At 47.9% G+C, this 23474-nt stretch overlaps 10 protein-coding genes across 10 annotated transcripts; 7 read left to right on the plus strand and 3 right to left on the minus strand.

Moving 5' to 3' along the window:
* Positions 1 to 6: 6 nt before the first annotated feature.
* On the plus strand, positions 7 to 1516 carry AGABI2DRAFT_200044 (hypothetical protein; the record flags this gene model as incomplete). The annotated part of the gene is made up of 8 exons (XM_006458375.1): positions 7 to 141; positions 197 to 344; positions 401 to 475; positions 529 to 798; positions 858 to 1086; positions 1139 to 1258; positions 1314 to 1428; positions 1477 to 1516. The coding sequence occupies 5 exons, from the start codon at positions 7 to 9 to the stop codon at positions 1034 to 1036; spliced, it is 807 nt and encodes a 268-aa protein (XP_006458438.1). The 3' UTR covers positions 1037 to 1086; positions 1139 to 1258; positions 1314 to 1428; positions 1477 to 1516.
* On the minus strand, positions 1054 to 1520 carry AGABI2DRAFT_148892 (hypothetical protein; the record flags this gene model as incomplete). Its single annotated transcript, XM_006458376.1, has 4 exons — positions 1054 to 1086; positions 1139 to 1258; positions 1314 to 1428; positions 1477 to 1520. The coding sequence occupies 4 exons, from the start codon at positions 1518 to 1520 to the stop codon at positions 1054 to 1056; spliced, it is 312 nt and encodes a 103-aa protein (XP_006458439.1).
* Positions 1521 to 1552: 32 nt separating this feature from the next.
* Positions 1553 to 4414, plus strand: AGABI2DRAFT_190720 (hypothetical protein). Its single transcript, XM_006458377.1, has 6 exons — positions 1553 to 1670; positions 1718 to 2045; positions 2098 to 2417; positions 2475 to 2882; positions 2936 to 3350; positions 3409 to 4414. Exons 1-6 carry the CDS (start codon positions 1568 to 1570, stop codon positions 4187 to 4189), a joined length of 2355 nt encoding a protein of 784 aa, XP_006458440.1. The 5' UTR covers positions 1553 to 1567; the 3' UTR covers positions 4190 to 4414.
* Positions 4415 to 5077: 663 nt separating this feature from the next.
* Positions 5078 to 6265, minus strand: AGABI2DRAFT_190722 (hypothetical protein). Its single transcript, XM_006458378.1, has 7 exons — positions 6084 to 6265; positions 5946 to 6034; positions 5741 to 5890; positions 5671 to 5692; positions 5576 to 5617; positions 5416 to 5518; positions 5078 to 5368 (listed from the first exon to the last, which is right to left on the minus strand). Exons 1-7 carry the CDS (start codon positions 6109 to 6111, stop codon positions 5134 to 5136), a joined length of 669 nt encoding a protein of 222 aa, XP_006458441.1. The 5' UTR covers positions 6112 to 6265; the 3' UTR covers positions 5078 to 5133.
* Positions 6266 to 8103: 1838 nt separating this feature from the next.
* Positions 8104 to 9356, plus strand: AGABI2DRAFT_217010 (hypothetical protein; the record flags this gene model as incomplete). Its single annotated transcript, XM_006458379.1, has 7 exons — positions 8104 to 8146; positions 8217 to 8645; positions 8701 to 8739; positions 8796 to 8893; positions 8949 to 9004; positions 9070 to 9191; positions 9247 to 9356. 7 exons carry the CDS (start codon positions 8104 to 8106, stop codon positions 9276 to 9278), a joined length of 819 nt encoding a protein of 272 aa, XP_006458442.1. The 3' UTR covers positions 9279 to 9356.
* A 201-nt stretch (positions 9357 to 9557) lies between these two features.
* On the minus strand, positions 9558 to 10857 carry AGABI2DRAFT_134173 (hypothetical protein). The gene is made up of 4 exons (XM_006458380.1): positions 10399 to 10857; positions 10231 to 10344; positions 9979 to 10179; positions 9558 to 9926 (listed from the first exon to the last, which is right to left on the minus strand). The coding sequence occupies exons 1-4, from the start codon at positions 10802 to 10804 to the stop codon at positions 9640 to 9642; spliced, it is 1008 nt and encodes a 335-aa protein (XP_006458443.1). The 5' UTR covers positions 10805 to 10857; the 3' UTR covers positions 9558 to 9639.
* Positions 10858 to 11374: 517 nt separating this feature from the next.
* AGABI2DRAFT_190725 (hypothetical protein) lies at positions 11375 to 12920 on the plus strand. The gene is made up of 4 exons (XM_006458381.1): positions 11375 to 11407; positions 11588 to 11702; positions 11751 to 12076; positions 12132 to 12920. Exons 2-4 carry the CDS (start codon positions 11602 to 11604, stop codon positions 12827 to 12829), a joined length of 1125 nt encoding a protein of 374 aa, XP_006458444.1. The 5' UTR covers positions 11375 to 11407; positions 11588 to 11601; the 3' UTR covers positions 12830 to 12920.
* Positions 12921 to 13690: 770 nt separating this feature from the next.
* Positions 13691 to 18472, plus strand: AGABI2DRAFT_115479 (hypothetical protein; the record flags this gene model as incomplete). Its single annotated transcript, XM_006458382.1, has 13 exons — positions 13691 to 13790; positions 13842 to 14154; positions 14212 to 14383; positions 14436 to 14665; positions 14719 to 14792; positions 14840 to 15050; positions 15100 to 15182; positions 15230 to 15272; positions 15324 to 15399; positions 15456 to 16163; positions 16216 to 16256; positions 16304 to 16474; positions 16525 to 18472. 13 exons carry the CDS (start codon positions 13691 to 13693, stop codon positions 18470 to 18472), a joined length of 4170 nt encoding a protein of 1389 aa, XP_006458445.1.
* A 1112-nt stretch (positions 18473 to 19584) lies between these two features.
* Positions 19585 to 21558, plus strand: AGABI2DRAFT_190726 (hypothetical protein). Its single transcript, XM_006458383.1, has 4 exons — positions 19585 to 19800; positions 19851 to 20078; positions 20135 to 20944; positions 21001 to 21558. The coding sequence occupies exons 1-4, from the start codon at positions 19725 to 19727 to the stop codon at positions 21474 to 21476; spliced, it is 1590 nt and encodes a 529-aa protein (XP_006458446.1). The 5' UTR covers positions 19585 to 19724; the 3' UTR covers positions 21477 to 21558.
* A 524-nt stretch (positions 21559 to 22082) lies between these two features.
* Positions 22083 to 23417, plus strand: AGABI2DRAFT_115481 (hypothetical protein; the record flags this gene model as incomplete). The annotated part of the gene is made up of 1 exon (XM_006458384.1): positions 22083 to 23417. One exon carries the CDS (start codon positions 22083 to 22085, stop codon positions 23415 to 23417), a length of 1335 nt encoding a protein of 444 aa, XP_006458447.1.
* Between the last annotated feature and the right edge of the window lie 57 nt (positions 23418 to 23474).

Below are 23474 nucleotides of genomic sequence, written 5' to 3' on the forward strand. Positions count from 1 at the left end.
TCCTTCATGGCAGACGTCCTCGACGACGACTACGACGAGCTCGTGCTGGTTTCTGACGAACAGGACGACCACCTCGCCCCAGTCACTGCGAATGCCAATGCTAAGAAACGCAAGCGGAGGGAGAAGGAAAAGGAAAAGAAAGTAAGCTTTTCCGCCATCCACCTATGGTCGCCGCCACTGCTCACTATACACACAGCGACGAAAACTCGCAGAGGCAGTCGTCCCCGTCGTCCAGACCATCGCTGACAGGTCACCAACGCATCTCGCGGCTTATCTCGCTTCCATACAGGCGAAAGCCTTCCCTGATCACTCTCAAATCGAGCTGAACGACTTGGAAATCCCCGGTACATTTATCTCATTCTTCCTCTCCCTTTCACGCAAACCCAACCATGCTAGACAGACTCTGCTATCGCCGATACCACTACATGGAGCGGGTCAAGATCTCTGGACGAACTGGTCCCTTTCATCATAAAAAGTATGCCCCAGCGCTGTCTCCCGACAAATTGCATCTGATGTTTCCGTTTGCAGTGCTGCCGACATTACACACCCGTTTGGGCCAGAAATCCAAAAGTAACGGTGCACCTACTCTGCTGTTCATTGCTGGTGCTGCACTGCGGGTGGCCGACGCCACCCGAGTTCTGAAAGATAAAAACCTCAGAGGCGACAAGGGCGGCGAAGTCGCGAAACTGTTCGCCAAGCACTTTAAGCTCTCGCACCATGTATCTTATCTCAAAAGAACAAAGATCGGTACCGCCGTAGGCACCCCAGGCAGGATAGGCAAACTCTTATGCGAGACAGGTATAATTCTCTGGGAAATTTTTTTTTTTGAATATGTGCGCTGAAATTCTTCGCTCTAGATGCCTTGTTGATCTCCGCACTTACTCACATCATTCTGGATATCTCCTTCATCGACGCCAAGCAACGCACTTTATTAGACATCCCTGAGACGCGCGACGAGGTGTTTAAGAGTGTCCTGGGTGCGCCTCAGATATTAAAGGCAATTAAGGAAGGGACCATCCAGGTTGTACTTTTCTAATTAACTGTAATATAATACTAGAAACCCTTCGGGTTTGTCCTTAGTGTTAGCTATCGAACAAGAGTCAGTTGCGTTCCATGGAAAAACACATAGCCGGCCTACCCTTGTCCATTTGGGCACCTTGTGGATGCCCTTTCTGTACCCCCTCTCGTGTGGGCTGAAGATGGTATACTTGTCCTTGGCCGGCATTTCATGCTCCTTGGGTAGCTCCAACGCCCTGTCCTGTAGAAATCCGTCAGTGTCGACATTCGTATATGAGAGGATATTTCTGACGCACCAACGATTTGCACTGAACGCCGCTTGCTCTAACGGCCTCTATGACGGCGTCGACCTTCTTTAGCCTGGCACGCGCATTGGCTTTGCGGGTCACGGAGAGCTTCCAGGGTGTCTTCCTGGAGGATGTTGGCGCGACAGCCCAGAGAGAGAGCTAGAGGACGCACCACAAGAGACCGCTGAGGTTGACGCGGGAGGCCTTGAACAACATAGTGTGGGAAAATAGTTGATCCGCACGCCTCTGCTAATACATCCACCATGGCCCTCGTCAACGGCGTCAACGGCGCTGCAGATGTTCACTCTATGGGCAACATCCTGCGTTTCTCCAGTGGTCTCATCCTCCCCCCGCCAGAAATAAAAGGTCCGTCTCTCCACCCTTGACACCCACCTCGTGCTCACCTCTTGCAGCCGTCATCGACAAAACAGCAACCTTTGTCGCCAACTCTCAAAATCCACCTCAATTCGAGGACAAAATCCGAGAGAATCAACGCTCGGATCCAAAATTCTCTTTCCTCAATCCTATAGACCCCTACCACGCGTATTATCGACACCGCCTCGACAAAATTTCCCGTGGAGAATCTCTAAATGACGACGCAGCTCCCGACGAACTCGCTGACGGTACCCCGGTTGATGGCATACTACCTGCTCAAGACCTGCCTGACGCTGCCGACATCGGTATTGAGCCTCCTGCACCAGAGTTCATATTGGATATGCCGAATATCAGTCCAATTGATCTGTTCGTCTTTACCTGTTTACTCTGGGATCTGTCGACTAACATTCAATGACAGGGATATTATGAAATTGACGGCTCTGTTTACTGCTCGCAGAGGACACACTTTTCTTGCGACCCTCTCAGCCAAAGAGGGCCGAAATTACCAATTTGACTTCCTTCGACCCACACATTCCCTTTTTGGGTATTTCAACCGCCTTGTGGAACAATATAGCAAGGTTCTCTATCCAAATAACGACGTTTTACAGCAACTCAAAGAGAAATCAGAACCTGGAGCGAGGTGGATGCTGTTGGCTCAGGCCAAGAGGTATGCTAAATGGCAGCGAAATAAACGTGAAAAGGATCAAAAGAGGCAAGATGATCAAGAGGCTGAACGAAGTGAATACTTGTTTTATTTTTCTCCGCCCCGCATGTTATTGACTACTTTTTGTTCAGTTGCGTTCGCTGAAATTGACTGGCACGACTATGCTATTGTCCAAACGATCGAATTCACTGGTGCGGACGCGACTTCGGAACTTCCACCGCCGATGAGTGTCCAAGAGGTCGAGAATATGACCCTTGCACAGAAGCGCATGGCTGCTATGATCATGGAAAACACAGCTGAAGATGTCGAAGCTCACCGTGCGCGTCAAGCCGCCGCTGAGGCAGAGGCGGCTAGAACTGCAGGTAAGGTCACAGTAGTAGATGACAATGATGATGCAGCTATGGAGGAGAGTGACGATGAAAAGGATGTAGAGAAGAAGAGAAAGGACGAGGAGGAGAGACAGAGGGAGCTGGCTAGGGCTCATGCTATGCAACCTAATGTTGGCCCCATGAAAATCCGGACGGACTATGTACCCAAAAGTGAGTATTTGCCAACCATTCGCTATCGATACATTCTAATCTTTTTTTTTCAGTTGGTTCAAAGAGTGCCAAAGCAACAATGACCACATGTTCTATCTGTGGTCAGCAAATTCCTGTCGACGAACTACAAGAGCACATGCGTATTGAGCTTCTCGATCCCAAATGGAAAGAACAACGTGATGTTCTCGAAGCACGTAAAGCACAAGCTTCAGAACTTCAACGTGGAGCCAATGTTGTCTCATCACTCAGAAACTTGGCTCGAACACGTGTGGATATCTTTGGTACCGAGACAGACGAGGAGCGGAGGAAACGTGAAGAGGAAGAGGAAAGAGAGAAAAGAAAGGAGAGGGAGAAGGTTGTTTGGGATGGACATACCGCTTCGAAAGCCAACACACTGGACAAGTACTCTACAAATGTCAACTTTGACGAACAAATCGCGGCTATTCATCGTGCAAAGGGTCTGGGACCGTAAGTCTTTCTTTTCTTTTCTATTGTTGGTATCAAAAATTGAGCTATTGCTTTACAGTGCCGAAGTCAATGCCATCGGCCCCGGAATTGGTCCAGCCGCTATTCCACCTCCATTAACTTCATTGCCGCCACCACCGGCTTCTTTGCCTGCTCCACCCATTCATACTCATGCACCTTCAACGGCAACGGTTTCATCAGGACCGACCCCGGCATCGATGGCTCCAACCCCGGCACCGGTTATGCTTCCACCGCTGCATTACCAAGGACTCGACGCCGCACAGCCTTTTGCTTATTCACCTCCTTTGAATGGGAACGGAAATGGTAATGGCGGTGGAGCTGCCGGATTAGGAACATCGAGTCGACAGGCTGCATTAGCTGCTGCCAACGCTCAAGCTCAACAGCTTCAAGCAGGGATGGTACGAACGGCGGACCAAATGTTAGCCGATGGTGAAGGTACACCTGCTCAAGACGATGTTATACCTCCTGCAAAACGCCAGAGAGTGGCCAAGCTTCCCGGTGGAGCGATGTACCCCGAAGCTGACTGGATCGCGATGCATCCCCATCCTATTTCCTTACGAGTACAATTGCCCGATGATTCATCGAAACCAGAATGGAAATTGGATGGATCAGTCGTCTTGGTGCCTGATTTGCCGATGACGCTTTTGGTTAGTACGTTGAGAGATAGGATCAGGATAGCGACTGGGAGTGCATTGTCGGCATCACGGATGAGGATATCGTATTTGGGCAAGATGTTGACAAACTCGACGACGATTGGGAGTTACAACTTGGAAGATGAGGACATGTTGGTGTTGAGCGTGAGCGACGCCAGGAGGAGGTAAAAGTGTGTTTCGAGTGCATTATGTTACATATACATACATACTATATACAGATGATGACAGAGTAATTCTATACTTTCGTTTTTAACGAGTCTCTGTTCTAGCCCCAGACACAAGGAAAAAAATAGATAACGAAAGATATGATAAGCGTACATACCCGGACCGAAGGGATAACACAAGCGAGTAAAGAAGCCGGACTAAATATCGGAGATCAAAAACAAAAAAAAAAGTGGCCCTATCCATATTCGATCCGGGGCCACAAGCCCACATCCGAATTTCATAGGACAACTCGCTGATCCGTCTGCTCTGCTCAACGCGGAGATTTAGAAGTTTAGAAGGAATTAATGTGGGTGGACAAGACAGAGTCTGTATGCATGCGAATGTGCGAGGAGAACTCGGAAAGCCGTGGGGGACGAGTATCCACTGCATCTGACGGCCTGTAAGGCAGAGAGACTTGGCGGGGTGATGGAGATGAGGTGGAAGGAGTCTGAGGCTCTGAGGAAGAGCCTGAACGACTATAGGAGTCACGGTAATTTGAGAAATCCTGACCCTCAGGAAAGGTGTGGCGCCGACAGTGAGTGTGCAGACGGTGGTTAATCACGATAGGTGGTGACTGCGGTACGGGACGGTGGTACCGCTGCCGTGGAGGTTTTGGCGGCTGCGAGTTGCGAAGAGAGCCAGATGACTCAGATGGCGAGGATGAGACGGGAAGAGGAACGGTGTCCTGAAGCCAGAGCTCATCCTGCTCTGTCGGGAGACGAGGAAGGGTGCATGGGGGAGAGTGGGTGAAGACGGGAGAATAGAGGTAGGGGGAGGCGAGAAGCGAGGGCGGAATGGGAACAATGTCGAGGCTGAGAGATGGTGGGCGAGTGCTTCGAGGCATGTAGTTTGACAAGACTGAGCGAGAGGAGAAATATATATAGTGCACTAAAAATAACCAGTCTCGGCTAAAAAAAGCGGCGACAGAGCAGAACACAGAAAAGGACAAAAACAATACAGATCGCCCCATCCAGCACGACCGGTGGCCGATGACTTTTCGGCTTGGCTGGCTCCATCCCGCCCACCGATCCGTGCCCACCATCGTCTCCCGCCTTTTCCGGAACCTTCCTCTCCCCCTCGCCGTCCTCGCGCAGCAGCTCTGCGTTCTGTCGTTGGCACTGCGGACATACCCACTCCCGAGACCTAAGCCGTGTCAGCTCCCTTCAACAAATACAAAATCTCGCACTCACAGTCCAGCTAGTCGTCGTCGTTCACTCGCAGGGTATTCTATCGATCCCACCCCCACTGCCGCCTCCCCTTTCAGCGGGAAGAATCCCTGCAGCCCAATTATGGCTAAGGAATCAGCGTAAGTCCCGACCCGAGACATTTGGTCAAGCCAAGAAATCTCACCTGTTCTTACTCCCCACGCTGGCTGCCAAAGTTCTTCATGGTCTGTTCAATACATTCAGATATGCCGAAACACCCCAAGGCAAAATCATACGCACAATTCGTGAAACTAATACAAATCTATGAATATGTTTCAGTACCAGCCTCTTGGACAACCGATCGGCTTGCCTTGGTATTCAATTCGAATCGCCCATTGGGTGTCAACATCATGATAGAGGGTGGGCGAAACGGGTATTCCGCAGGTAATAGAATTCGAAAATGGTACAGTCCACCCTCGAATTCTGTCCCTGGCGATCCCCGTAATGTACAGTGCCATTCCTGATCGTGTCTTTGTCAGATGCTTTACTCAACGGCCTCGGTCATGACTACTCACAAAAATGTCATCCTCTAACGGCGCTGCTGAGTAGTCGGTGCTTGGATCATTGGCCAATTCCCGAGCTTCTTGCATAATCCGCTTTACGGCTGATATCTCGTCAGCGAACACGGCCTTAATCATATCTCAACGACTTACCTGAGTTGTTCTTGTTCAGCAGTGGCATCTCGAGGGAAGGTAGGGGAAGGCTGTTGTCGATTCGAGGCAATAACAGAACGGTGTAGAGGGTTAATGGTAGTGTTGTCGAAGTTCTTGAGTTTGAAGAACCTAGAGAGAGCCTAGGTGATGGAATTGAGTACTAGTCAACGTGGAATCATCATGCGCCAGGTAAGTACTTAATTAGTCACACTTGTCAGCTGTTAACATATCTGTCACGTACTCGTGATATATGTGACGTAATAAATCAAGAAGGCGCCCTATCCATGTTTTATGATAACAAGAACCTTCACTGAAAGCAATCTCGAAAAGTTCCTTGAAGTGCTCTGGAAAGCTTATCTCCAACAAAAAAAAGTCGTGTTCGCTCCGGAATTAGCAGACATACTCGGGTGTTGGGCCTCCTCACGCGTTCCAAGCAGTCCGTTGAAGCTCCGTTCGAATGTATGCGCACTACAGTACGTGTCCGCAATGTTTTCGGTTCCTCCCTGCCTCACCAATCTTTTACAGTTTATACGTAAAAGCGCACATTGATCAACGATTCATTACAACCTTGCAAGGCTTAACTGACTGATCCAATAAACTCAATGGGTTCTCGTTCATCTCACGTGTATCATATATCAAGTTCACTGGTATTTTCCTCTTGCTTCAAGAACAATCTCGCTACTGCCCCTAGTTCCCAAAGAACGCATCTCCGGAGACTTAGTTCCACTGCCCATCCCGCTGGATAACAGAGCTGGACACTATCTAAATGCGGGGAGCAACCAAGGGCCAAAAAAAGAACTTTTGTGATAGCCGACATATTAGCCCAGAAATACCACGTTGCCACTGGAAGGTTTCCCGAGCTGCCCCACTGGAGGACAGATATACTAACCTTCTGTCCGTGAGCAGTTTCGGAAACACCAATATCTTTGATGGCCGACGTATGTATCTCCCACCCCAAAAAAAAACTGCGCTGCCGCAAGTCCCCTTGCACGCCCCACCGCCGACCAGAGAACCAAACCTTCAGCGTACCATCCTTTGATGTTGTCGATAACCTAATTTACTGTGAACAACATCTGAATATACACCATGGCTCTCAAACGAAACCACGCCTCAAATCAGACCCACCAGTTCACTATCATTGGAACATCTGGGGTCTCAGCATTAATATTGATTCATTACTCTCCTCGGATAACGTCAAAACAAATCCGCGGTATGATCTGATGAGCAACATATCATCCTAAATAAACTCTACGCTTCAGAGGGTAGGTCCACTAGCCTACCTCCGCCGGAGAAAGAGTACTCAGTGCTGCAAGCTGCCCGCCTCACCGGGAAACAAAATTGTCTCAAGGTACCAGCGTTCGTATCGAGTGTCGCCCATGAAGTGTTATCTTTTGCTTCGCGACAAAGACTATTCCCTCTTGTTTGCCTTGGGCCAAGAGAAATTTCGGTTGCTTTGCGAAGGTATCGAACAATATGAAAGGGAGCTGTGAAGAGAATTGAATGGTGATGAATGGATGTTATGAGTGCCTTTCTCGTAAAAGAGGATACATGGCTCAGTCAAAGGTAAAATGTGCCCCAATGTTTCGGCTCCCTGCTCATTCATTTATGTGCGGTGGTAGTAGCAAGAAGGGAGAGACGTTTTCCGGGATCGGAAAGCTGAGCTTTTTTCTATGAGAGCCGAAAAGTGGCTGACGACTGACACCATCAGTCTCTTGTGCATTGGACAATGGAGTAAACATATAAAGAGAAAAAGTCTTTTTTTGCACCAGCTCTACACTCCTGACTGTCTCTAACAATTACTTATAAGGGAGGAAAGCAATTCATTAGCTGAATGTTGATCGCATTCAGGCGACACGCGACGCGAAAAGAGATATTCTATAAATAATTGGAAAAGAAGTATATCACATGTACAGTACGGTGCGTACGGACAGAACAGATATGGACAACAGGTTGGTCATTGCTTCCCAGTTGCTTCCGTCCCGAAAAACACTTTCTCTCGGTTTCCCTTCTACTTTGATCGATGGATTTAGGTCTTAAAGATTTACATGTCCTTGTCACTGGTAGTTACTTTCAGCATGAGCCTTGAAAAGAAGTATACTGACCCAGCCTTTCTTATCTGTCGACAAAATTCAGGGGCTAGTGGAGGAATAGGCCTCGAAATTTCCCGTCTCTTTCTAGAACAAGGCGCCAAAGTCTCAGCTCATTATAATTCTAACCACTCTTCACTCCAATCTCTCGTCTCCGAATATGGCGGCTCAAACCGCATTCAGACGATCCAAGCAAACCTTACCCAAGAATCCGAAGTCATCGAAAACGTATTCAATAAATCTACTTCAAGTTTCGGAGAGGTTCATATCCTTGTTCTCAATCATGCTGCTATTCCACTTCCAGACGAACCTATTTGGGAAATGCCGTTGGAGAGATGGAAGAATACGATTGACACAAATGTGACCGCTTCTTTCATTGTGGCGAAAGAATATGTTAGACGATTACAAAATGCATCTCCCACCGTCAAAGACAATGCGTCCGTGGTAATAATTGGGAGTACAGCAGGGAAATACGGTCCGTTCAAATCTCCCTGGATGATCGAGGGTAGCTACTTTACGGTGATCTCTAGGTGAGGCAGGACATGCCGATTATGCAGCATCTAAAAGCGGTAGGCCCCTTATCATTCTTTGAGGTATAATTGACTCAGTGACGATCGATGAATAGCATTGATGTATGGCTTTACCCTATCACTCAAGAACGAAATCGTAAAAGTTGCTCCGAAGGGAAGAGTAAACTCGATTGGTCCCGGATGGGTTAAAACAGTGAGATCCATAAAGTTTAATATTTGCAGTTATGAAAGCTTAGGGAATGACCCAGCCCAAAGTTGAAGAGAAATTGAATAATCCCAGATCTTTCTATCGGGCCGTTGCAACGTGAGCATTCTAAAGACACTTCTACATAAACAAAGAGAGGAATATCTAATGAGATGCTGTTTCAGGACGCCCTTGAAGAAAGTCGCAACTCCGCATGATATTGCAACACAAACCGTAATACTTGCTTCTCAGAAAGTATCCGGTCATATCACAGGTCAAGTCCTCATGATTGAAGGTGGTATGGAGGGTAAGTTTTCCAATAGTTCAGCTCTGAGAGACGGTCTGGTTGACATTCTGTCTAGGGAGGCTCCTCAACCTGCCAGAGGATATCTGACTTGAAAGACCTTGAATATATTTACTAACCAATTACAACACCATACGATGCACTCAACAGGAAAGTGTTCTCAAAAAAAATACGGAGTTGCAGCGAACAATACCCTTTAGCATGATTAGGTTTTTGAGGTGTTGAAAACGGCCAGCATTTAGCTGTAAAGACGTTCCAAATATGATTTTGTTACGGTGTGATTCTCCTGCTGAAACTGAAAGAGAATCTCAAACGTCCCCAGGTAGGGCATTTTTGTAACTCTGCTTTCAATGGTCGGAACATAGACATAAAAACGTAGTACCGAGATCAAGTCCATTTGGGGTATTCTAATACACAATCACGAAAAATCCGTGAAAAATCCGTAAAATAGTTATACATATAGTTCGACAAACTTTCCCCAGCGTTCGATAACTGGTTTCACGATGCGTTCCCACTCCTTTCCTTGGTTTGCACCTTTCTCCCATCTCTTAAATTCAAATATCTCATTATGCCTGGCACCGCAATCCGGGCACACTGTATTGCATGCATTTTCCTTCCCTTTTGTCTTCTTCTTGGGTGAGCCAGATGTAGATGGAGGAGTGTCTATATGGGGCCAGCCAGGTTGAAGGTATACACATGTTGATGCCAGATCAGCGAGTTCTATGTGGATGAGCCGTTCTAACAAACAAATCAGGCTAGAGAAACTAGCAAAAAAGGCTGGGATACGAACCCAATCGGTGACAAAAGGGTGCTTTCTCACCGGCTTGAATGCGGCCTTTCATTAAGCTACTCCCGTCCTGTTCAACATTTTCAGGATAAACACCTCTTGGGACCTGTTCCTCGGAGCCGCATTGCTTGGTCCATTGATCAAGTCTCTTGACCACGTTCGTGGCTCTTCCGACCTTCAATCGAATAGTCTTCGAACCTGGGTCTGTTAATTCTGTGGGTACAGATTCCTCTTTGCGTCCTCACACATCCTCACCTCTGATTTCGAAAGTGTAGATATGCCCCGGCTCGTCCTGAGCTGATCTAGCCTTCACCATCTCCGCCCGTAGGGTCGCTTGAGTGGATTCTTGCAGATACGGACATATCCATACTGAAAGCGGATACGTCAGGGGGATTGTACTCAACAAGAACAAAACGAGATTACAGTTGAAGTCGACCCAATTGTCGTTCCGCTTTGAATAGTACCCTGAATTTATGAGGACCTCTTTTGTGTGCTGGTGACAGAAACGCTCAATCTGGCGTGAGCTATCACCAATCAGAGAATCGGTTTTAATCATCCTCGCACACTGTTTCTGAGCTTTCGTGAAGCCAGAGCACTGCACCAGACAGGTCTGATGAGACGGGGAAGATATTTGACTAGGAGAACTGCCGGATGAGAGAGACAACTTTACGGGGGTTGTTGATTGGCTTGAGACTTCCGCCGGTGACGGTGAAGCAGTAGTTGAATTCGGTCGAGTCTGCGCTCTTCGATGTGCAGGATTCTGCGGAGTCAAAGGTGGTGACGGAGCAGCGACAGACAGGTCATCCACAGGTTGTTGGGCGAACATCATTGTCCGAGATACTTGCGCTTCTGGCATTGTAGCTGGTTGTGAGTACAAAGGTAGATTCATCCTTGAATCTGACAAATTTCCGGCCAAGTGGAACCCTCCTACGAATACAGGACTTCTCTGTTCACGATTCTCTGGCGGAACACTTGATACATAGACTCTGCCGAAGGCGGCGGCAAGTCTGTTGATTTCAGTCTGGCTTGCATCTTCACTGACTGGTCGATAAGGTGATAATGGTGGGGGGTATGTAGACGGAGGCATAAATTTCTGGGGGGAAGAAAGATATTTAACAAAAGCATTGTTTTGAATGACAACGAGTCTGGTCCCGCTTAGCGCACCTGAAGAATCTTGTCAAAGAATTTGTTTTTATCCTTGGTATCTTGTAACTTGGGTATACTGGTTGTTTACAATCCCGCCACGGTCAAAACTGGTGGGTATTTAACGCTGGACTGAGTCAAAAGACCAGGCGGTGCGTGCAGCGCACCGGAAAAGGCCTCCTATCATTAATCAATGATGTTAGGTAAGCTGACCTTGGACACGCGATTCTCACACGCGGTCAAAAAAATGCTCTCTACCTTCCATACAGTGACAGTCAACAGTCTTAAGGTATGTGCACTAGTTCCGCCTATCTGAAGAGGATGAAATGCACTGGGCTCTGAAATTGACTGATGTCATGCGCTACACTCTGCGGAGTGGCGGCTTAGAAACCCGTTAACTGATCGCGATCGCCTATATTTCAAATCTCAATTTGGGTGTGTTGTGTTCTGATCGTTTCTTTTTGCCCAGAACCACATACAGCCATGGACAATGGCAATGAGGTAGAGGATATGCACTCCTCATTGCAGGCTATGACGGACAGCATCTCTTCCGCCCGGCAAACTATTCGGGCGCTTCTTGACAGGTGAGCGCGAACCTGGTTCGGAACGAAAGATGCTAATCTTGCGTCAAGTCCTCAGAATCTCGATATGAAGGAGGGAATTTCCTTGTTGTCAATAAAACATCATACCCTAATATCTTACATTCGTTCCCTTACTCTCTTATCATCCCGTCGCATGCTCGGGCACACTTTGTCTACACGAGAGCAACCTACAGCTGCTTTTAGCACTACTGATCGAGGTGTCAGGGGTTCCGGTGCAGGCGACCTTGTTGATTCCATGATTGAAGGGCGTATTGTACTTGAAAAGACTAGGGCACTCGAGAACAAACTCAAGTACCAGATTGATAAACTTGTAAAGCTTGCGCGGGAACCAGAGAACGCAAATATTGGCATCAACGGTGAGTAACCTTTTTTTTCGTGCGCGTAGTATGCGACAAGTCTGAATGGTTTAAGATCCTCTAAGGTTTAGACCTAATCCGCAAAACCTCGAAGCCAATGACGAAGATGACGACGCAGACGCCTTTGCCGACGATAAGTCTGACTGTCGTCAAACCTCCGATGGTATATATCGGCCTCCTCGCCTTGCTCCGGTGCCCTACACCGATGCTCCCAAATCAAAATCTCGTCGGGAGCGCAATCCTGTTCCTTCCGCTTTGAATCACCTCGCGGCTGATCCCTCGAGGCCTCACGTGGAGACGACGTCAGGACTGGGTGGCATTCCACAGTTGGGTTCTAAGCGTGCGGCCTATCTCAAGAGAGTGCAAGAGTACGAAGAAGAAAACTTCACTCGCCTTGTGATGAAAAAGAGCGAAGCCAAGCGCCGCCTTCGAGACGAGGCAGACCTGGCTCTTGGTGGAGATTTAGGCGGTTCGTACAATCCACGCGGTCGGAGACAGGCAGGAGGGTTGGAAGACGAATTTGGTGATGTCCTTCGGAGTGTTGGGAGGAAACACAGCGAGGGTGACGGATACGAGGAGCTTCGCAGAAAAAGCAAGAAAGCGGATTTGCTCAGCAGGAGTAGGGATGTCTTTTCGAAGAAACGTGATGAGCCATCTGAAGATAACCCTGAGGAGGCTCGGAGAATGAAGAAACGAAGCAAATTCGAGTTGGACGCCAAAATTGCCAGAAAGAAAACGCTGCGCAAAAAGTAGTGTACATTACGATTACCTTATGGAGATATTATCACAATGTCACGGCGATACTAATTTAGGAACAATAAGTTGGTACTTGTGTCGAGAAGCTTAAAAGATCTGCTACATTAAACCTGCTACATATATGGATCAGCAGCTACATAACCTCGACGGTTACCAACTGCTACTCTTCTTCTTTCCCTCTTCCTTCTCATTTCTCTCTTCCTGTACTGGCTGGTTCCAGCAAGTTTTCGTATCTGTCAAAGTCCAAGATTCCTCTGCTCGCAGTAGCAACATCACTCGGCTTGGGCATAGATTATGACGGAAGAATCATCCCTTTTTTTACGCTTTAGAACCGTTGCTTTTAGTGAGTCTCTTTGTGACTGCAGAGCGTCCGCTCACAGCTATGTCTGCAACAAGGTTGTGTCAACTTCTTCAGTTTCCTTTGGATTATTCTAGATTCGATTGTAATATTTTCGCAATGGGACGACATGAATAAATATGAGAGTAGGTCCTCTCTTCGTCCATGTATAGATTTTTTCTAAGGTGTGCATTGCAGGATCTCTCGTCTCAGTCATGCTAATTGTTAACGTTATTACGGTCGTCATGCTCCTTGTTCTGTGGGTGTTGTTTACTTGCGAGCTCGCTCAGCTTTGACGTATAGTTGCTCCTGTAGTCTGTTAGTTCAATTTCGTGTCTGGTTGGATGTGGCGAGGATCTCCTTATTACTTACGACCCAAATAGGCGAGTATCATCTCACAGCCGAGTCCGATCGAGGGTCATTATATCTCAATCCAGGTTCAGCGGGTGCATTTGCACTTTGGAAACCGCAGTTCAATTGCGAGGAGAAATGTATGTCATTGCAAGAACAATACTGCCTTAATGAGCCACATTGACTTGGATCAAGCTGGTGATGAAGAGGGCATTTGCGACATATTAGCGATTTGTATACTGGTAACAAGCTGGATTGTTCCTGCGTTGCGTAAGTCCGTTACTAAAGATCTATAGCTTGGATTGATAGACCACGTATCAGTGCTCATCTATCTTGTCGGCCTTGCTTATCGGTCATTTCGACACAGAGTGGGACGTGCTTGTATTGCTTCGGATACAGAAACTCGGGATGCATTACCGGAGGGTACATACCCCAAAAAACCACATCTGTCAACAGTATTCCCTGCGCCCGTAGCGTTTCCACCGGAGGTATGTAACAGGCAATTCGTCAGCGTGAACAGTAGACGTATTACGATGCCTACTACTGCATCCGAAGCCCCTTCTTTGCCGACAAATCTTTATACTCCTGGTTCTCCAGCACGCCTAAGCAAAAGGTCTCCTTCAGCTTATAATTTGTATAATGTATAAATAGTGAAAATGACACTGGATTTTTTGCCATGCACAGCCTCCAGTTACAGGGCCAAACGCGGGCACGTGGAGCCGACGAGCCATGCTCGGCGAGAAACCAGACGCTTCAACTCCCTTGGGTGCAGGCAGGGTGCAGGCCAGTCTTTAGCGGAGAATCGCCGTCGCAGCAGCATAGGATCGCACGTTATGACTAATTGGGACCCAACTTCTGCCAAGGTGCTCGGTCTCAATACCTAATGTATTCTTCATCCTATTGACGCTGGTTCAGGCTCAGCTCAGAACGACTATTCAGCGCCTAGGACAGCTGCAAGTGAGAAAAGACGCTGATGCCACTATCACCCGCAAGGACATTGCAACCCTACTTCAACAAGGGAACGTTGCGCTGGCTCGCAGCAAGGCACAGAACTTAATCCATGAGGACTCGTTGGCCGATCTGTTGGAGGTCTTGGAACAACAGGTCGCAACTTTGCTGGATAGGTTCTCTGAGTTGGAACAGAGGTATGTTCGCACCTGATTTTGGGTGGTCGTCTTCGTATATTTACACGCAAAAGATCACCACCAAGTCCGATTCTGCTTGAAGCTTCTTCAAACATCATTTTTGCTGCTTCACGGCTTCAATTGCAAGGTAAATTATTTGGCTTTACCTATTTGTCTTTCTATTCACAAGAATAGGCCTTGGAACTGTTAGTAATCTGATTTCGGCGCGTTTGGAGCCGGAGGTACTGCGCTTTGCCAGAGAACACAGAGACACCTATGTGTCCCCTAAAGTGATGCAAGCGGCATTGAGGCCGACTCCCACCGCTGCGCATGTGGATGCTTATCTAGAGGAGGTCGCGAAAGGGCATGGAATATCGTGGACAGCGGGGCCTCATCGACAAGATCTGTATGTCCCTCCAAACCAGGATCCCTTCGAAACTAAAATTCATCGACAGCGTAAACCCTTTGTCTGAAATCTTGGATTTCCAATCGTCAAGTTCTGTAAATATGAAGCAGCTGCAAAGTCTTTGCGCTCAAGGTATGTATAAAATTGTTGGATATCGTTTTGCCTCTCAGAAAAACTAGGCATCCCTGATGAGCCTAGTTGGCTACGCCCAAGACTCTGGAAGTGAGTGAGCCAATTCGTTCTTAGCTAATACCTTGTATTAATTCACGAAAGGTTGTTCATGGGCATTCTTCCCGTCGACAAGGCTGCTTGGAAGACCGATCTCGCAAAACAACGGGATGCATACTATGTCCGATCTTTATCGAATTTCTTCTAATGGAATCTGAAAGGCTAAATCAGTTGTAGGACCTCGTACGACGCTTACTACGGCCTTTTACGGACCTCCCACCTCCCGTTCTGCCCATCTCAGGACCTGATGAAATCCTTATCAAGGTTTACAAACATCTAGCACATATTCCAAAAGAACTGATTGACCAACTCGATTCGGAACCGGAGGACAGGACTGCATGCCCGCTGCACCGGAATGCGGATGAGAAGACCCGTATATCATTTGCAGATTGTTTGGACACCCGTTCACAGCAGTTGCGGCGATTGAACGAAAACGATCAAGAGGGAACGACAATACCTTCCACACCTGAAATTAGGCTGGAAAGAGACGACGTATATACGACACCAACAACATTTTCGGAACCTAGTGCATTTTCAAATGACTACAGCACCCCTACCACCCTACTTTCATCGAAATCCATCGCTCTCGGCAGAGCAAGTCAGAAGCATGCCTCTGCATTGCTTCGTTTACTGTATATTCACGCATCTATAAATCCCGGGAATCTTTCGCCTTATGTTCCCTCATTACTCTTGCCACTGTATATTGCAATGACACAGGAGGTAGATCCTGAAGATTTGGCACACGTTGAAGCCGATTCGTTCTGGCTTTTCGAGGGGTTCGTTGCCGAGTTTGCTGAATTGGAGGATGAGAACAGTTTGGAGACATGGCTAAACCGGCTCGAAAATCAATTGGGACGACAAGACCCTCAGCTTCTCGAACAACTGGTTCGTTGGATGTTGATGACATTTTCCGGTTTGTAATTGACCTTGCCGCCAGAATGATATAGGCCTACATCCGTCATCTCCCCATTACTCGAGGTGAGAAAATGACGTCCTTTTGTTTACACCCTATTGATTTGGCAAAGTCGATGGCTCTCCTCCTTACTGACACATACACTACCACTTTCGGCTATCAATCCAGTCTGGGATGTTATTCTTTCTCAGCCCGGACGCGAACGTGGCAAGCACCCAAGACTTGAATCATTATGTGAGATCTGTACCGCCATGGTGATCGCAATGAAACCACTCTTATTCAAGTATGTGTGGCTTTTCTAAATTCTATCGCACGACTAACACCGATACATAGGCAACAAAAATCTTCTGGTCTTTGGGAGGAGCCCTCCGATGGATTCCTCGAGGGCCTCGCAATCCTTCAATCTTATCCGGTCGAGTCGTTAGGTGGAATAGACACCGTTCTTCAACTACTCACGGTTGATCGCAATCTGTCACAGCCCACAAATGGCGATCTAAAGAAAAGTCAACCAGGGTTGGGAAGTCGCATTAGGGTAACAATGTGGAAAGGTTTCACCAATCAAATTGATTCCCCTGAAAAGTCTGACGAAGAGAGTGACGAGGAATTAGGGGGTGGTGGCAACAGCGAAGAAGTGGACGACGGCAATGATACGGAAACTCCCAGCAACGGCTTACAGTCCGATAATTTGACATCACGAATAGCCAACAAAGTTTGGAGAGGGATCACCAACCAGTCTTCAATGGAGCCCCCACCCTCTCCCGTCGTCGGCTTGTCACCGCCAATGTCACCAGCTTCCTCGGTCTCGGAGTCGTTATCATCATCCTCTAATCAGCCTAAAGAAAATCTCAGCTCCTCTGCAGGTCTTTGGGCATATACAGAGAAACTAAAAGACTCAGACACAGTGGCAGCTCTGTCGAAGATCAGCAGTAACTGGCGAGCAAAAGCCATGCTATCGCCTTGGAGTCGCCCCAAAAACCCGTTGCCTGATCTTCCTCATGAGTCTCAAAGTGCGGTAACAAGTCCCGTGCAGAAAAAAATTGAACCAGAGTTCAAACGCAGTTCATTGCCGGTTTATGATCACTCAGGGACAGTCTACAATCCGCCGCCGCGTCCCAGCATCTTTCGTAATCCTCGTGACAGTTTCGTTCCCGCTGAAGCTGTACCTTTCGTGCTCTCTCCAACTGAGATTTCCCTCAACGAAATGATCCCTGATAGCGGGAAATCGAGTGGAAGTTTCCTTGAAAGAACCCGAAATCTGCAATCATCCCTTATGTCCTTGACTAAGACACAAAATCCTCAGCCACCACCTACTACGACGCCTAAAGCAGGACCACGACCGCTCCTTCTAAATTCTTCGTCCTTGATCACGTCTCGTAGCAGCGGAAAGTCAAGAGTCACTCCTCAATCTGCAGATGGAGGTGAAGATTGGGCAGACGCGACAGTCCTTCGTAAGGAACAATTTCATAGGGACTCTATCTCCTCGATTTCTTCTCTCTCCCCCTCTGACGCAGTATCTCGGAAGCAGACTCGTTCCGATTATGATTCAGACACAGGCACGAGCAGATTTGTTCCCTTGAACAGAAGATCCGTTTCACCTATGGCGCTCGCATCTAAATCATATGCATCGCGCCCATCCTCAACTGCCTCAGCCGCGTCATCTGAGCAAACGGTACCGGCAACTCCGGCAAAGAATGTCCCATCTGAGTATCGTGACGCAGTTGACGTAGTGTCTCCAAATGACGGAGAAGTTTCGCCTGATAGCAAAGTTGATCTGCCTATTCTCTCGGAACGTGTTACACTCACGCGGAAAATACTCCGAAGGAAGCCTCAGCCTGTCATTTCCCTCCCTAGTGATACCTCGGACTCTTCCACTGGGAGTTTGACTTCCCGAGCAGCGCGACTAAAAAACAAACACTACCCGCCTCGATTGAGCCAACTTCATATGAGCAGCCCCTCCCAGGCGGAGAACGACAAATCTACAAGCCCATCAAACTTAGAGGTACCATGGCCAAATGATGATGAAGAGACAGCCACCACACCAAGAGCGAGCACGTTCGACGGTAGCGCTGCGAGTCCTTCATCTCCTTTGCGGTCACCCAAAAATAGGATCGAAAGGGCCAGGAAAACCTCTAACAGTTCTCGTCCTCGCAAACTTTCAAATACTAATAAGGAGAGTGTACGGCGGAGCAGGTCAGATAGTACTGCGGAAGATGGAGATGATGAAGGCTACGATGATCTGCTGAGTGCATATGAGAGCGAGGAAAATAGTTCTGCTGCTTGATAATAATCATTGTGCTTTCAACATCTTGTTCCAGCTTTGATAGATGAATTGTGTTAGAGCTATATACTAATTCTAGACCGACATATGTAATTCGTTCCTGATACTTGTTTTTCTTTTCTCAAAGTATAGGTATGTTGTTTCATTACATTACACACCATCCTCGAACTGCGCATAACGGTTTAAATTGTGAGGTAGTAACTTATATCGTTTTTATTTATGCAACTTCATGACTGACCATGGGGCAAGCTCAGCTAACCGCCCGTAAACAACAGCATTTACTTGTAAGGCATTCCAAACAGCCTGCATGGTTTCGCGAGTTATGGTCTATGTCAAATATATAATCCCGCCGCATCGAACGTCATTCCTTCTAGATATCTTTAGACATGAGCTCGTTCACTATTTTAGGCCTTACGGTAGTCTGTTTGTAGTCCACTCAATGATTCCACCTTCACACATGTCCCTTGGGTACATGCGGACTTCAGCCCTTTGCCACTAGTGTGTGTGTGTTTCAGGGGGTCATGATACCCTCCTACCGGCAGGATCAGGATTCAGCAAGATGGCGATGGCAACATGCGGTAGGACGATGTTCTTGAAGAAAACGTGTTCCGACTTGTTTTTAAGTACTCAATCTACAAAATACTCATTGAGGTCTCTAGTGTAATGCAAATATCCCTAAGGAGAGACTAGGGATGAGGGATCCCACTTTTCAATTGTTGGAATTTTTCCCCTTCACCTTTGATGCAATTCCAGCCTCGGTATGCCTCGATTCTTCAATCCTTTATAACAAAAATAGTAAAACCTACATCCTCGACTATCGTCGTAAGACTCTCTGGGCTTGCTCAACTCTTCCCGGCTCGAGATATTTTGTCTGATATATGACTCGGGCATTCCAAAACACCCCCACGAAACTCCCTAGCAGCCGGACACCCACTGAATCCGGGGGTCGAAATGCTTACATTAATGAGACAGAAATCGTGGGAAATCAACAATCTGGGTAGAACTTCATAATCGCGATTCAGCGCCAGCCTCCGCAAAAATATTCGGGGGGCAATAGGGATTGTTTTTATACTTTTTATCTACAACCTACACGTTTGCTAGGAGCTGCCCTGTCCGTCCTGCCAATCTCGCGTAGTAACAGCACAGCCACTTCTTGCCACCCATCGTCAGACCCAAAGCACATGTTTGCAAGGTGGTGTTCATATTCGGACCACGGTCACTAGCGCATGTTCCTCGTATATCAAGGTGAGGATGCATGGCTATTCCATTACAACGAGAGCCTGTCAACATTATGCAACCGGAGGGTGGTGTAGCTATTTTCTGGGATTTCGGTAAGTGTATATTTCATCATCTCAGCGGGGTTAACATTCCTGCTCGATAGAAACGGCGAAGATTGGAGGCAAAAGGTCAGGTTACCAAATTGCAAGAAACTTGGGTAGTATTGCCGACCAGTTTGGCATCGTCAAATCGTTTCGAACGTATCTGGACGTTATGAACCAGTCGGACGCCGACTTTTTATCCACTAGGAAGCAGCTTCACTCTTCCGGAGTGACGATGGTCGACTGTCCGAGCCATTCTGGGAGGGATATCGCCGACAAGGTGATGATCGGTAAGCGCGTCTTGTAAACTTTGGTTATGACGGTTTGAACTGACTATCTATGATAGTTGACATGCTTAGCTTCATACTGGATCAACCACCACCATACACACTCGTTGTTGCTACAAGCGACAATGATCTTTGTTTTACTCTCGCCGTGCTCCGCCGTCGAAGATACAAGGTCATACTTGTTTGTCCTTTGCAACGCGACTGCGAGAACTTGGCCATGCAGGCCGACGAGACTCAGCGTGTGGACTGGATTGGTGCTAGCGGAAATGTTGACAATTTGTCGTCACCATCATCCCCTTCTTCTTCCCCTTCTTCATCCAGCATTCTTTCTTACGCCGATTTTGACACCAGACATACTGTTCAAAACTCGATCACCGGCATCCACGGCCAAGAAACCGGAGCTACCACTGAACAATCGAAGAAACCCAATTCTTTTCACATCCCCAGCCTTGAACATGCAGGAAATGGGATAGATACTGGGTCACAGCCTGATAAGAAACCAGGTCCTGGTGATTCAGTCCACGATGTACAGGATATAGAGCAGCCTCGACTTCGTTCCAGAACATCTCCTGGTACTTTTTTCCCTCCAGCACCCATTTTCCCCCTGGAAACGCATCCAAAATTCAACTTCCGAATTGTGACAATGGACAAGTCGGCGGCAGGGAGGAAATCTCCTTCTCCACAGTCTATGGAGGATTTCTCGGTAGTCGATCACCCTCGTGATAGTCTACCAAATCTAACTAGTCATAGCCCCCCTATTTCAACTCCTCTTGCGGCGGTCCACCTGCCATCAGCAAACACTGAGCTTCCTGCCACGATTTCTAGCGAGTTCCCCGAGGTTCCGTCACACCCAGCCGTGGTACCGGCCGGTATGTGTTTTACATTGTCTGGCAGACGGAAGTGTTGATAACACCACCTCCTGCAGCCGCCGAAAGAACCGCTAATCATTTAACTCCAGCCTTAGTCACTCCCACTACTAATGCTGCCTTGGCTACTACCCATGCTCCAGCCCCCGCCGCAACGCCACCGGCCACGGCAACACCAGCCAAAAAGCCACCCCCAGCGCCATTACAACTCTTAACAACTGTCTCTGCTCCCACACTAACCTCGACTACTCCTCGGACGAAGGAAGCTCCAAAGCCCGCAACCTCAGGATCTCTTCCCGAGAAGTATCGTATGCTAGTCAAACTTTTGCAGGTTTACCATCGCGGTAATAATCCTTGGCAAAAAGGGACAAAGATAGCGGAGGCTCTCGTGAGGGGAAATAGCCAGTTCTACAAGTCGGTGGGGGCAAAGAAATGGAAACAGTATTATACTCAAGCTATGGCTGATGGTATCATTGTGGCTAATCTGGAAGGCGAGATATCCCTGAAAGATAAGTGGCTGAATGTAACTGTCTGATCTATATCTAGCTGTTTTTATGCCGCGCCATTGTACAGTATCTTCTGTAATTTATAAATAAGAGACTGCATCTGCCTTTCCCGATTCCCACTGGTCGGTGACATACACACATACTGACCAACTCGACCATCCCATACTCGGAATCCTTGGGCCTTGACATTCCTTGATCGGCACGTTCAAGGTTCAATCTTCAAATAGCACATGGCAGTTGCAACGTTCTTACCATGCTCAAACAAGGACACGTCGCAATTTTCTGGGAATTGGGTGCGCTCATGCTTCCCCTGCTCACCCGGACCATATATACGATACTTAAGAGCTATCAGGCAAATGTTCTATTCATAGCTCCGTTTCTGGACATCGAATCGTTGGTAAAATACGCGAGCTTTCCCAACCATTGGGCACTGTCAAGAGTTTCAAAGGCTATGTAGATTTGACGACATTTGGCGCACCCGACACTCTCCGACGAAGGTCAGAACTTCATGCATCAGGCGTCTCCCTGATCGATTGCCCGGCCACAGATTGCAGTAGCATTTCAAGAAAAACTATGTTAGGCAAGCCTTAAATCTGTATTCGTCGGCATTCTATTCATGCCAGCCCTTAGTTGATATGTTTCTCCATGCCGCAGATAACCCTCCTCCAGTGACATTTCTTGTCATCACTGGCGACGACGACTTTGCATATGCAACATCCATGCTTCGACTTCGACGCTACGAAGTTGTTCTAGTCTGCCCCAAGAGTCTTGGAGGACAACACACTCTAGCGTCAACATATGTTAATTGGCAGGACGTTTTCGGTACTGATTTGGCGGTTGTTCACAATTTGGAGGCTCAGAGTGGCGTCAGGGATGCACTATCCAGCGGTACGGATGACGCAGAGGCACCAGCCAATGCCACCGAACAAGGCAACGGTTCGTTGGTCATTGAACAGCTTCGCGACTGCGATTCTGCATTCCGCAATGATGCTCCAGGATCGTCCGTCGAGCGAGATCTGGGCGAATCGTTATCCTCGCAAGTAGAGACGGTTAGTAATTGTCGCACTGAAACTCTGGGCGCGGCTTTCATTGGTCTTGCACCAACACAAATCCTTCCTCAACCGCAACATAAGGAGGAGCCAGAACGCTGTTTACTACATATAGCTTCCAATGATCCATCCTTGGCCCCCCTATCTCACTCCAGCTTATCACCCGCACCCACTCCGTCATCCCCTGAGGGTCTGCATCCACCGCTCAATTGTCGCCCTTCAGATTTGGCATGGCACGCAGGAAGACAATTTATTGATAAAAGAACAAGTGATGAAACTTCAAAGTTATATCATCTACCATCTGAGCCTTCATCTTCCATAAGCCCTTCTGCCCTCACGATTACACAAAGGTTGCCGACAGGCATGAAGGCACCTTTATCGCCAGAGCTGGACATGAAACCCTCTTTCTCATCATCTGCGTATGCGAATCCGGAATGGACAAGTAACAAATTCTTGCAAACGAACTTAGGACATGCGCTATCCACATTCCAAATGTCACCGCCCTTATCTGAAACATCGTTGGATACAGTTGTACCGATATCCCCAGGGCCGTCAACGCCTAGACTCTCAGTCCCTTTATCGTCTCCGCCACTCGCCTCGGTACCCACAGTAACGGCACGATGTTCACTGCCGCTCAAGGCGCGGCCCCTGGAACCGGTCGTTGTACCGACACATTTCGCACTCCTGGTCGCGAAATTGCAGGCGTATCGAGCTCAAGGAAACCTTAAACCTTTCCGGCCTGGCCTCGCTGCCGAAATTGTCAGTCTACATAATGACGATATGCGCAAAGCTGGTACCTCAACCTTTACGCAGTATGCGCAAGCAGCAGAACGGGCAGGTATAGTTGAGCTCTCAAGACCAGACGAAGGATGCTGGATCGCCTTGCGTCCTGCATATTATGATTATCCAACTGAGTACTAGGTGCTAGGTCTCCAAGCTTTTGAATTCTTGATGTCAAAACTTCTAGAAAAAATAAGA

Source organism: Agaricus bisporus, assembly GCF_000300575.1.
Source record: "Agaricus bisporus var. bisporus H97 unplaced genomic scaffold AGABI2scaffold_2, whole genome shotgun sequence".
Taxonomy (NCBI): Eukaryota; Fungi; Basidiomycota; class Agaricomycetes; order Agaricales; family Agaricaceae; genus Agaricus; species Agaricus bisporus.

Coding starts and splice junctions, on each gene's coding strand:
- AGABI2DRAFT_190720 (XM_006458377.1), top strand. CDS start 1,568: ATGGCCCTCGTCAACGGCGTCAACGGCGCTGCAGATGTTCACTCTATG. Junction 2,046..2,097: donor AATATCAGTCCAATTGATCT/GTTCGTCTTTAC, acceptor ATTCAATGACAG/GGATATTATGAAATTGACGG. Junction 2,883..2,935: donor GACGGACTATGTACCCAAAA/GTGAGTATTTGC, acceptor TTTTTTTTTCAG/TTGGTTCAAAGAGTGCCAAA.
- AGABI2DRAFT_134173 (XM_006458380.1), bottom strand. CDS start 10,804: ATGATGTTCGCCCAACAACCTGTGGATGACCTGTCTGTCGCTGCTCCG. Junction 10,345..10,398: donor CAATTGGGTCGACTTCAACT/GTAATCTCGTTT, acceptor ATCCGCTTTCAG/TATGGATATGTCCGTATCTG. Junction 10,180..10,230: donor CTACACTTTCGAAATCAGAG/GTGAGGATGTGT, acceptor CAGAATTAACAG/ACCCAGGTTCGAAGACTATT.
- AGABI2DRAFT_190722 (XM_006458378.1), bottom strand. CDS start 6,111: ATGCCACTGCTGAACAAGAACAACTCAG. Junction 5,693..5,740: donor GATTCGAATTGAATACCAAG/GCAAGCCGATCG, acceptor ACATATTCATAG/ATTTGTATTAGTTTCACGAA. Junction 5,369..5,415: donor CGACGACGACTAGCTGGACT/GTGAGTGCGAGA, acceptor GACACGGCTTAG/GTCTCGGGAGTGGGTATGTC.
- AGABI2DRAFT_190725 (XM_006458381.1), top strand. CDS start 11,602: ATGGACAATGGCAATGAGGTAGAGGATATGCACTCCTCATTGCAGGCT. Junction 11,703..11,750: donor ATTCGGGCGCTTCTTGACAG/GTGAGCGCGAAC, acceptor TCTTGCGTCAAG/TCCTCAGAATCTCGATATGA. Junction 12,077..12,131: donor CGCAAATATTGGCATCAACG/GTGAGTAACCTT, acceptor GAATGGTTTAAG/ATCCTCTAAGGTTTAGACCT.
- AGABI2DRAFT_190726 (XM_006458383.1), top strand. CDS start 19,725: ATGGCTATTCCATTACAACGAGAGCCTGTCAACATTATGCAACCGGAG. Junction 20,079..20,134: donor CGCCGACAAGGTGATGATCG/GTAAGCGCGTCT, acceptor TATCTATGATAG/TTGACATGCTTAGCTTCATA. Junction 20,945..21,000: donor CCCAGCCGTGGTACCGGCCG/GTATGTGTTTTA, acceptor CACCTCCTGCAG/CCGCCGAAAGAACCGCTAAT.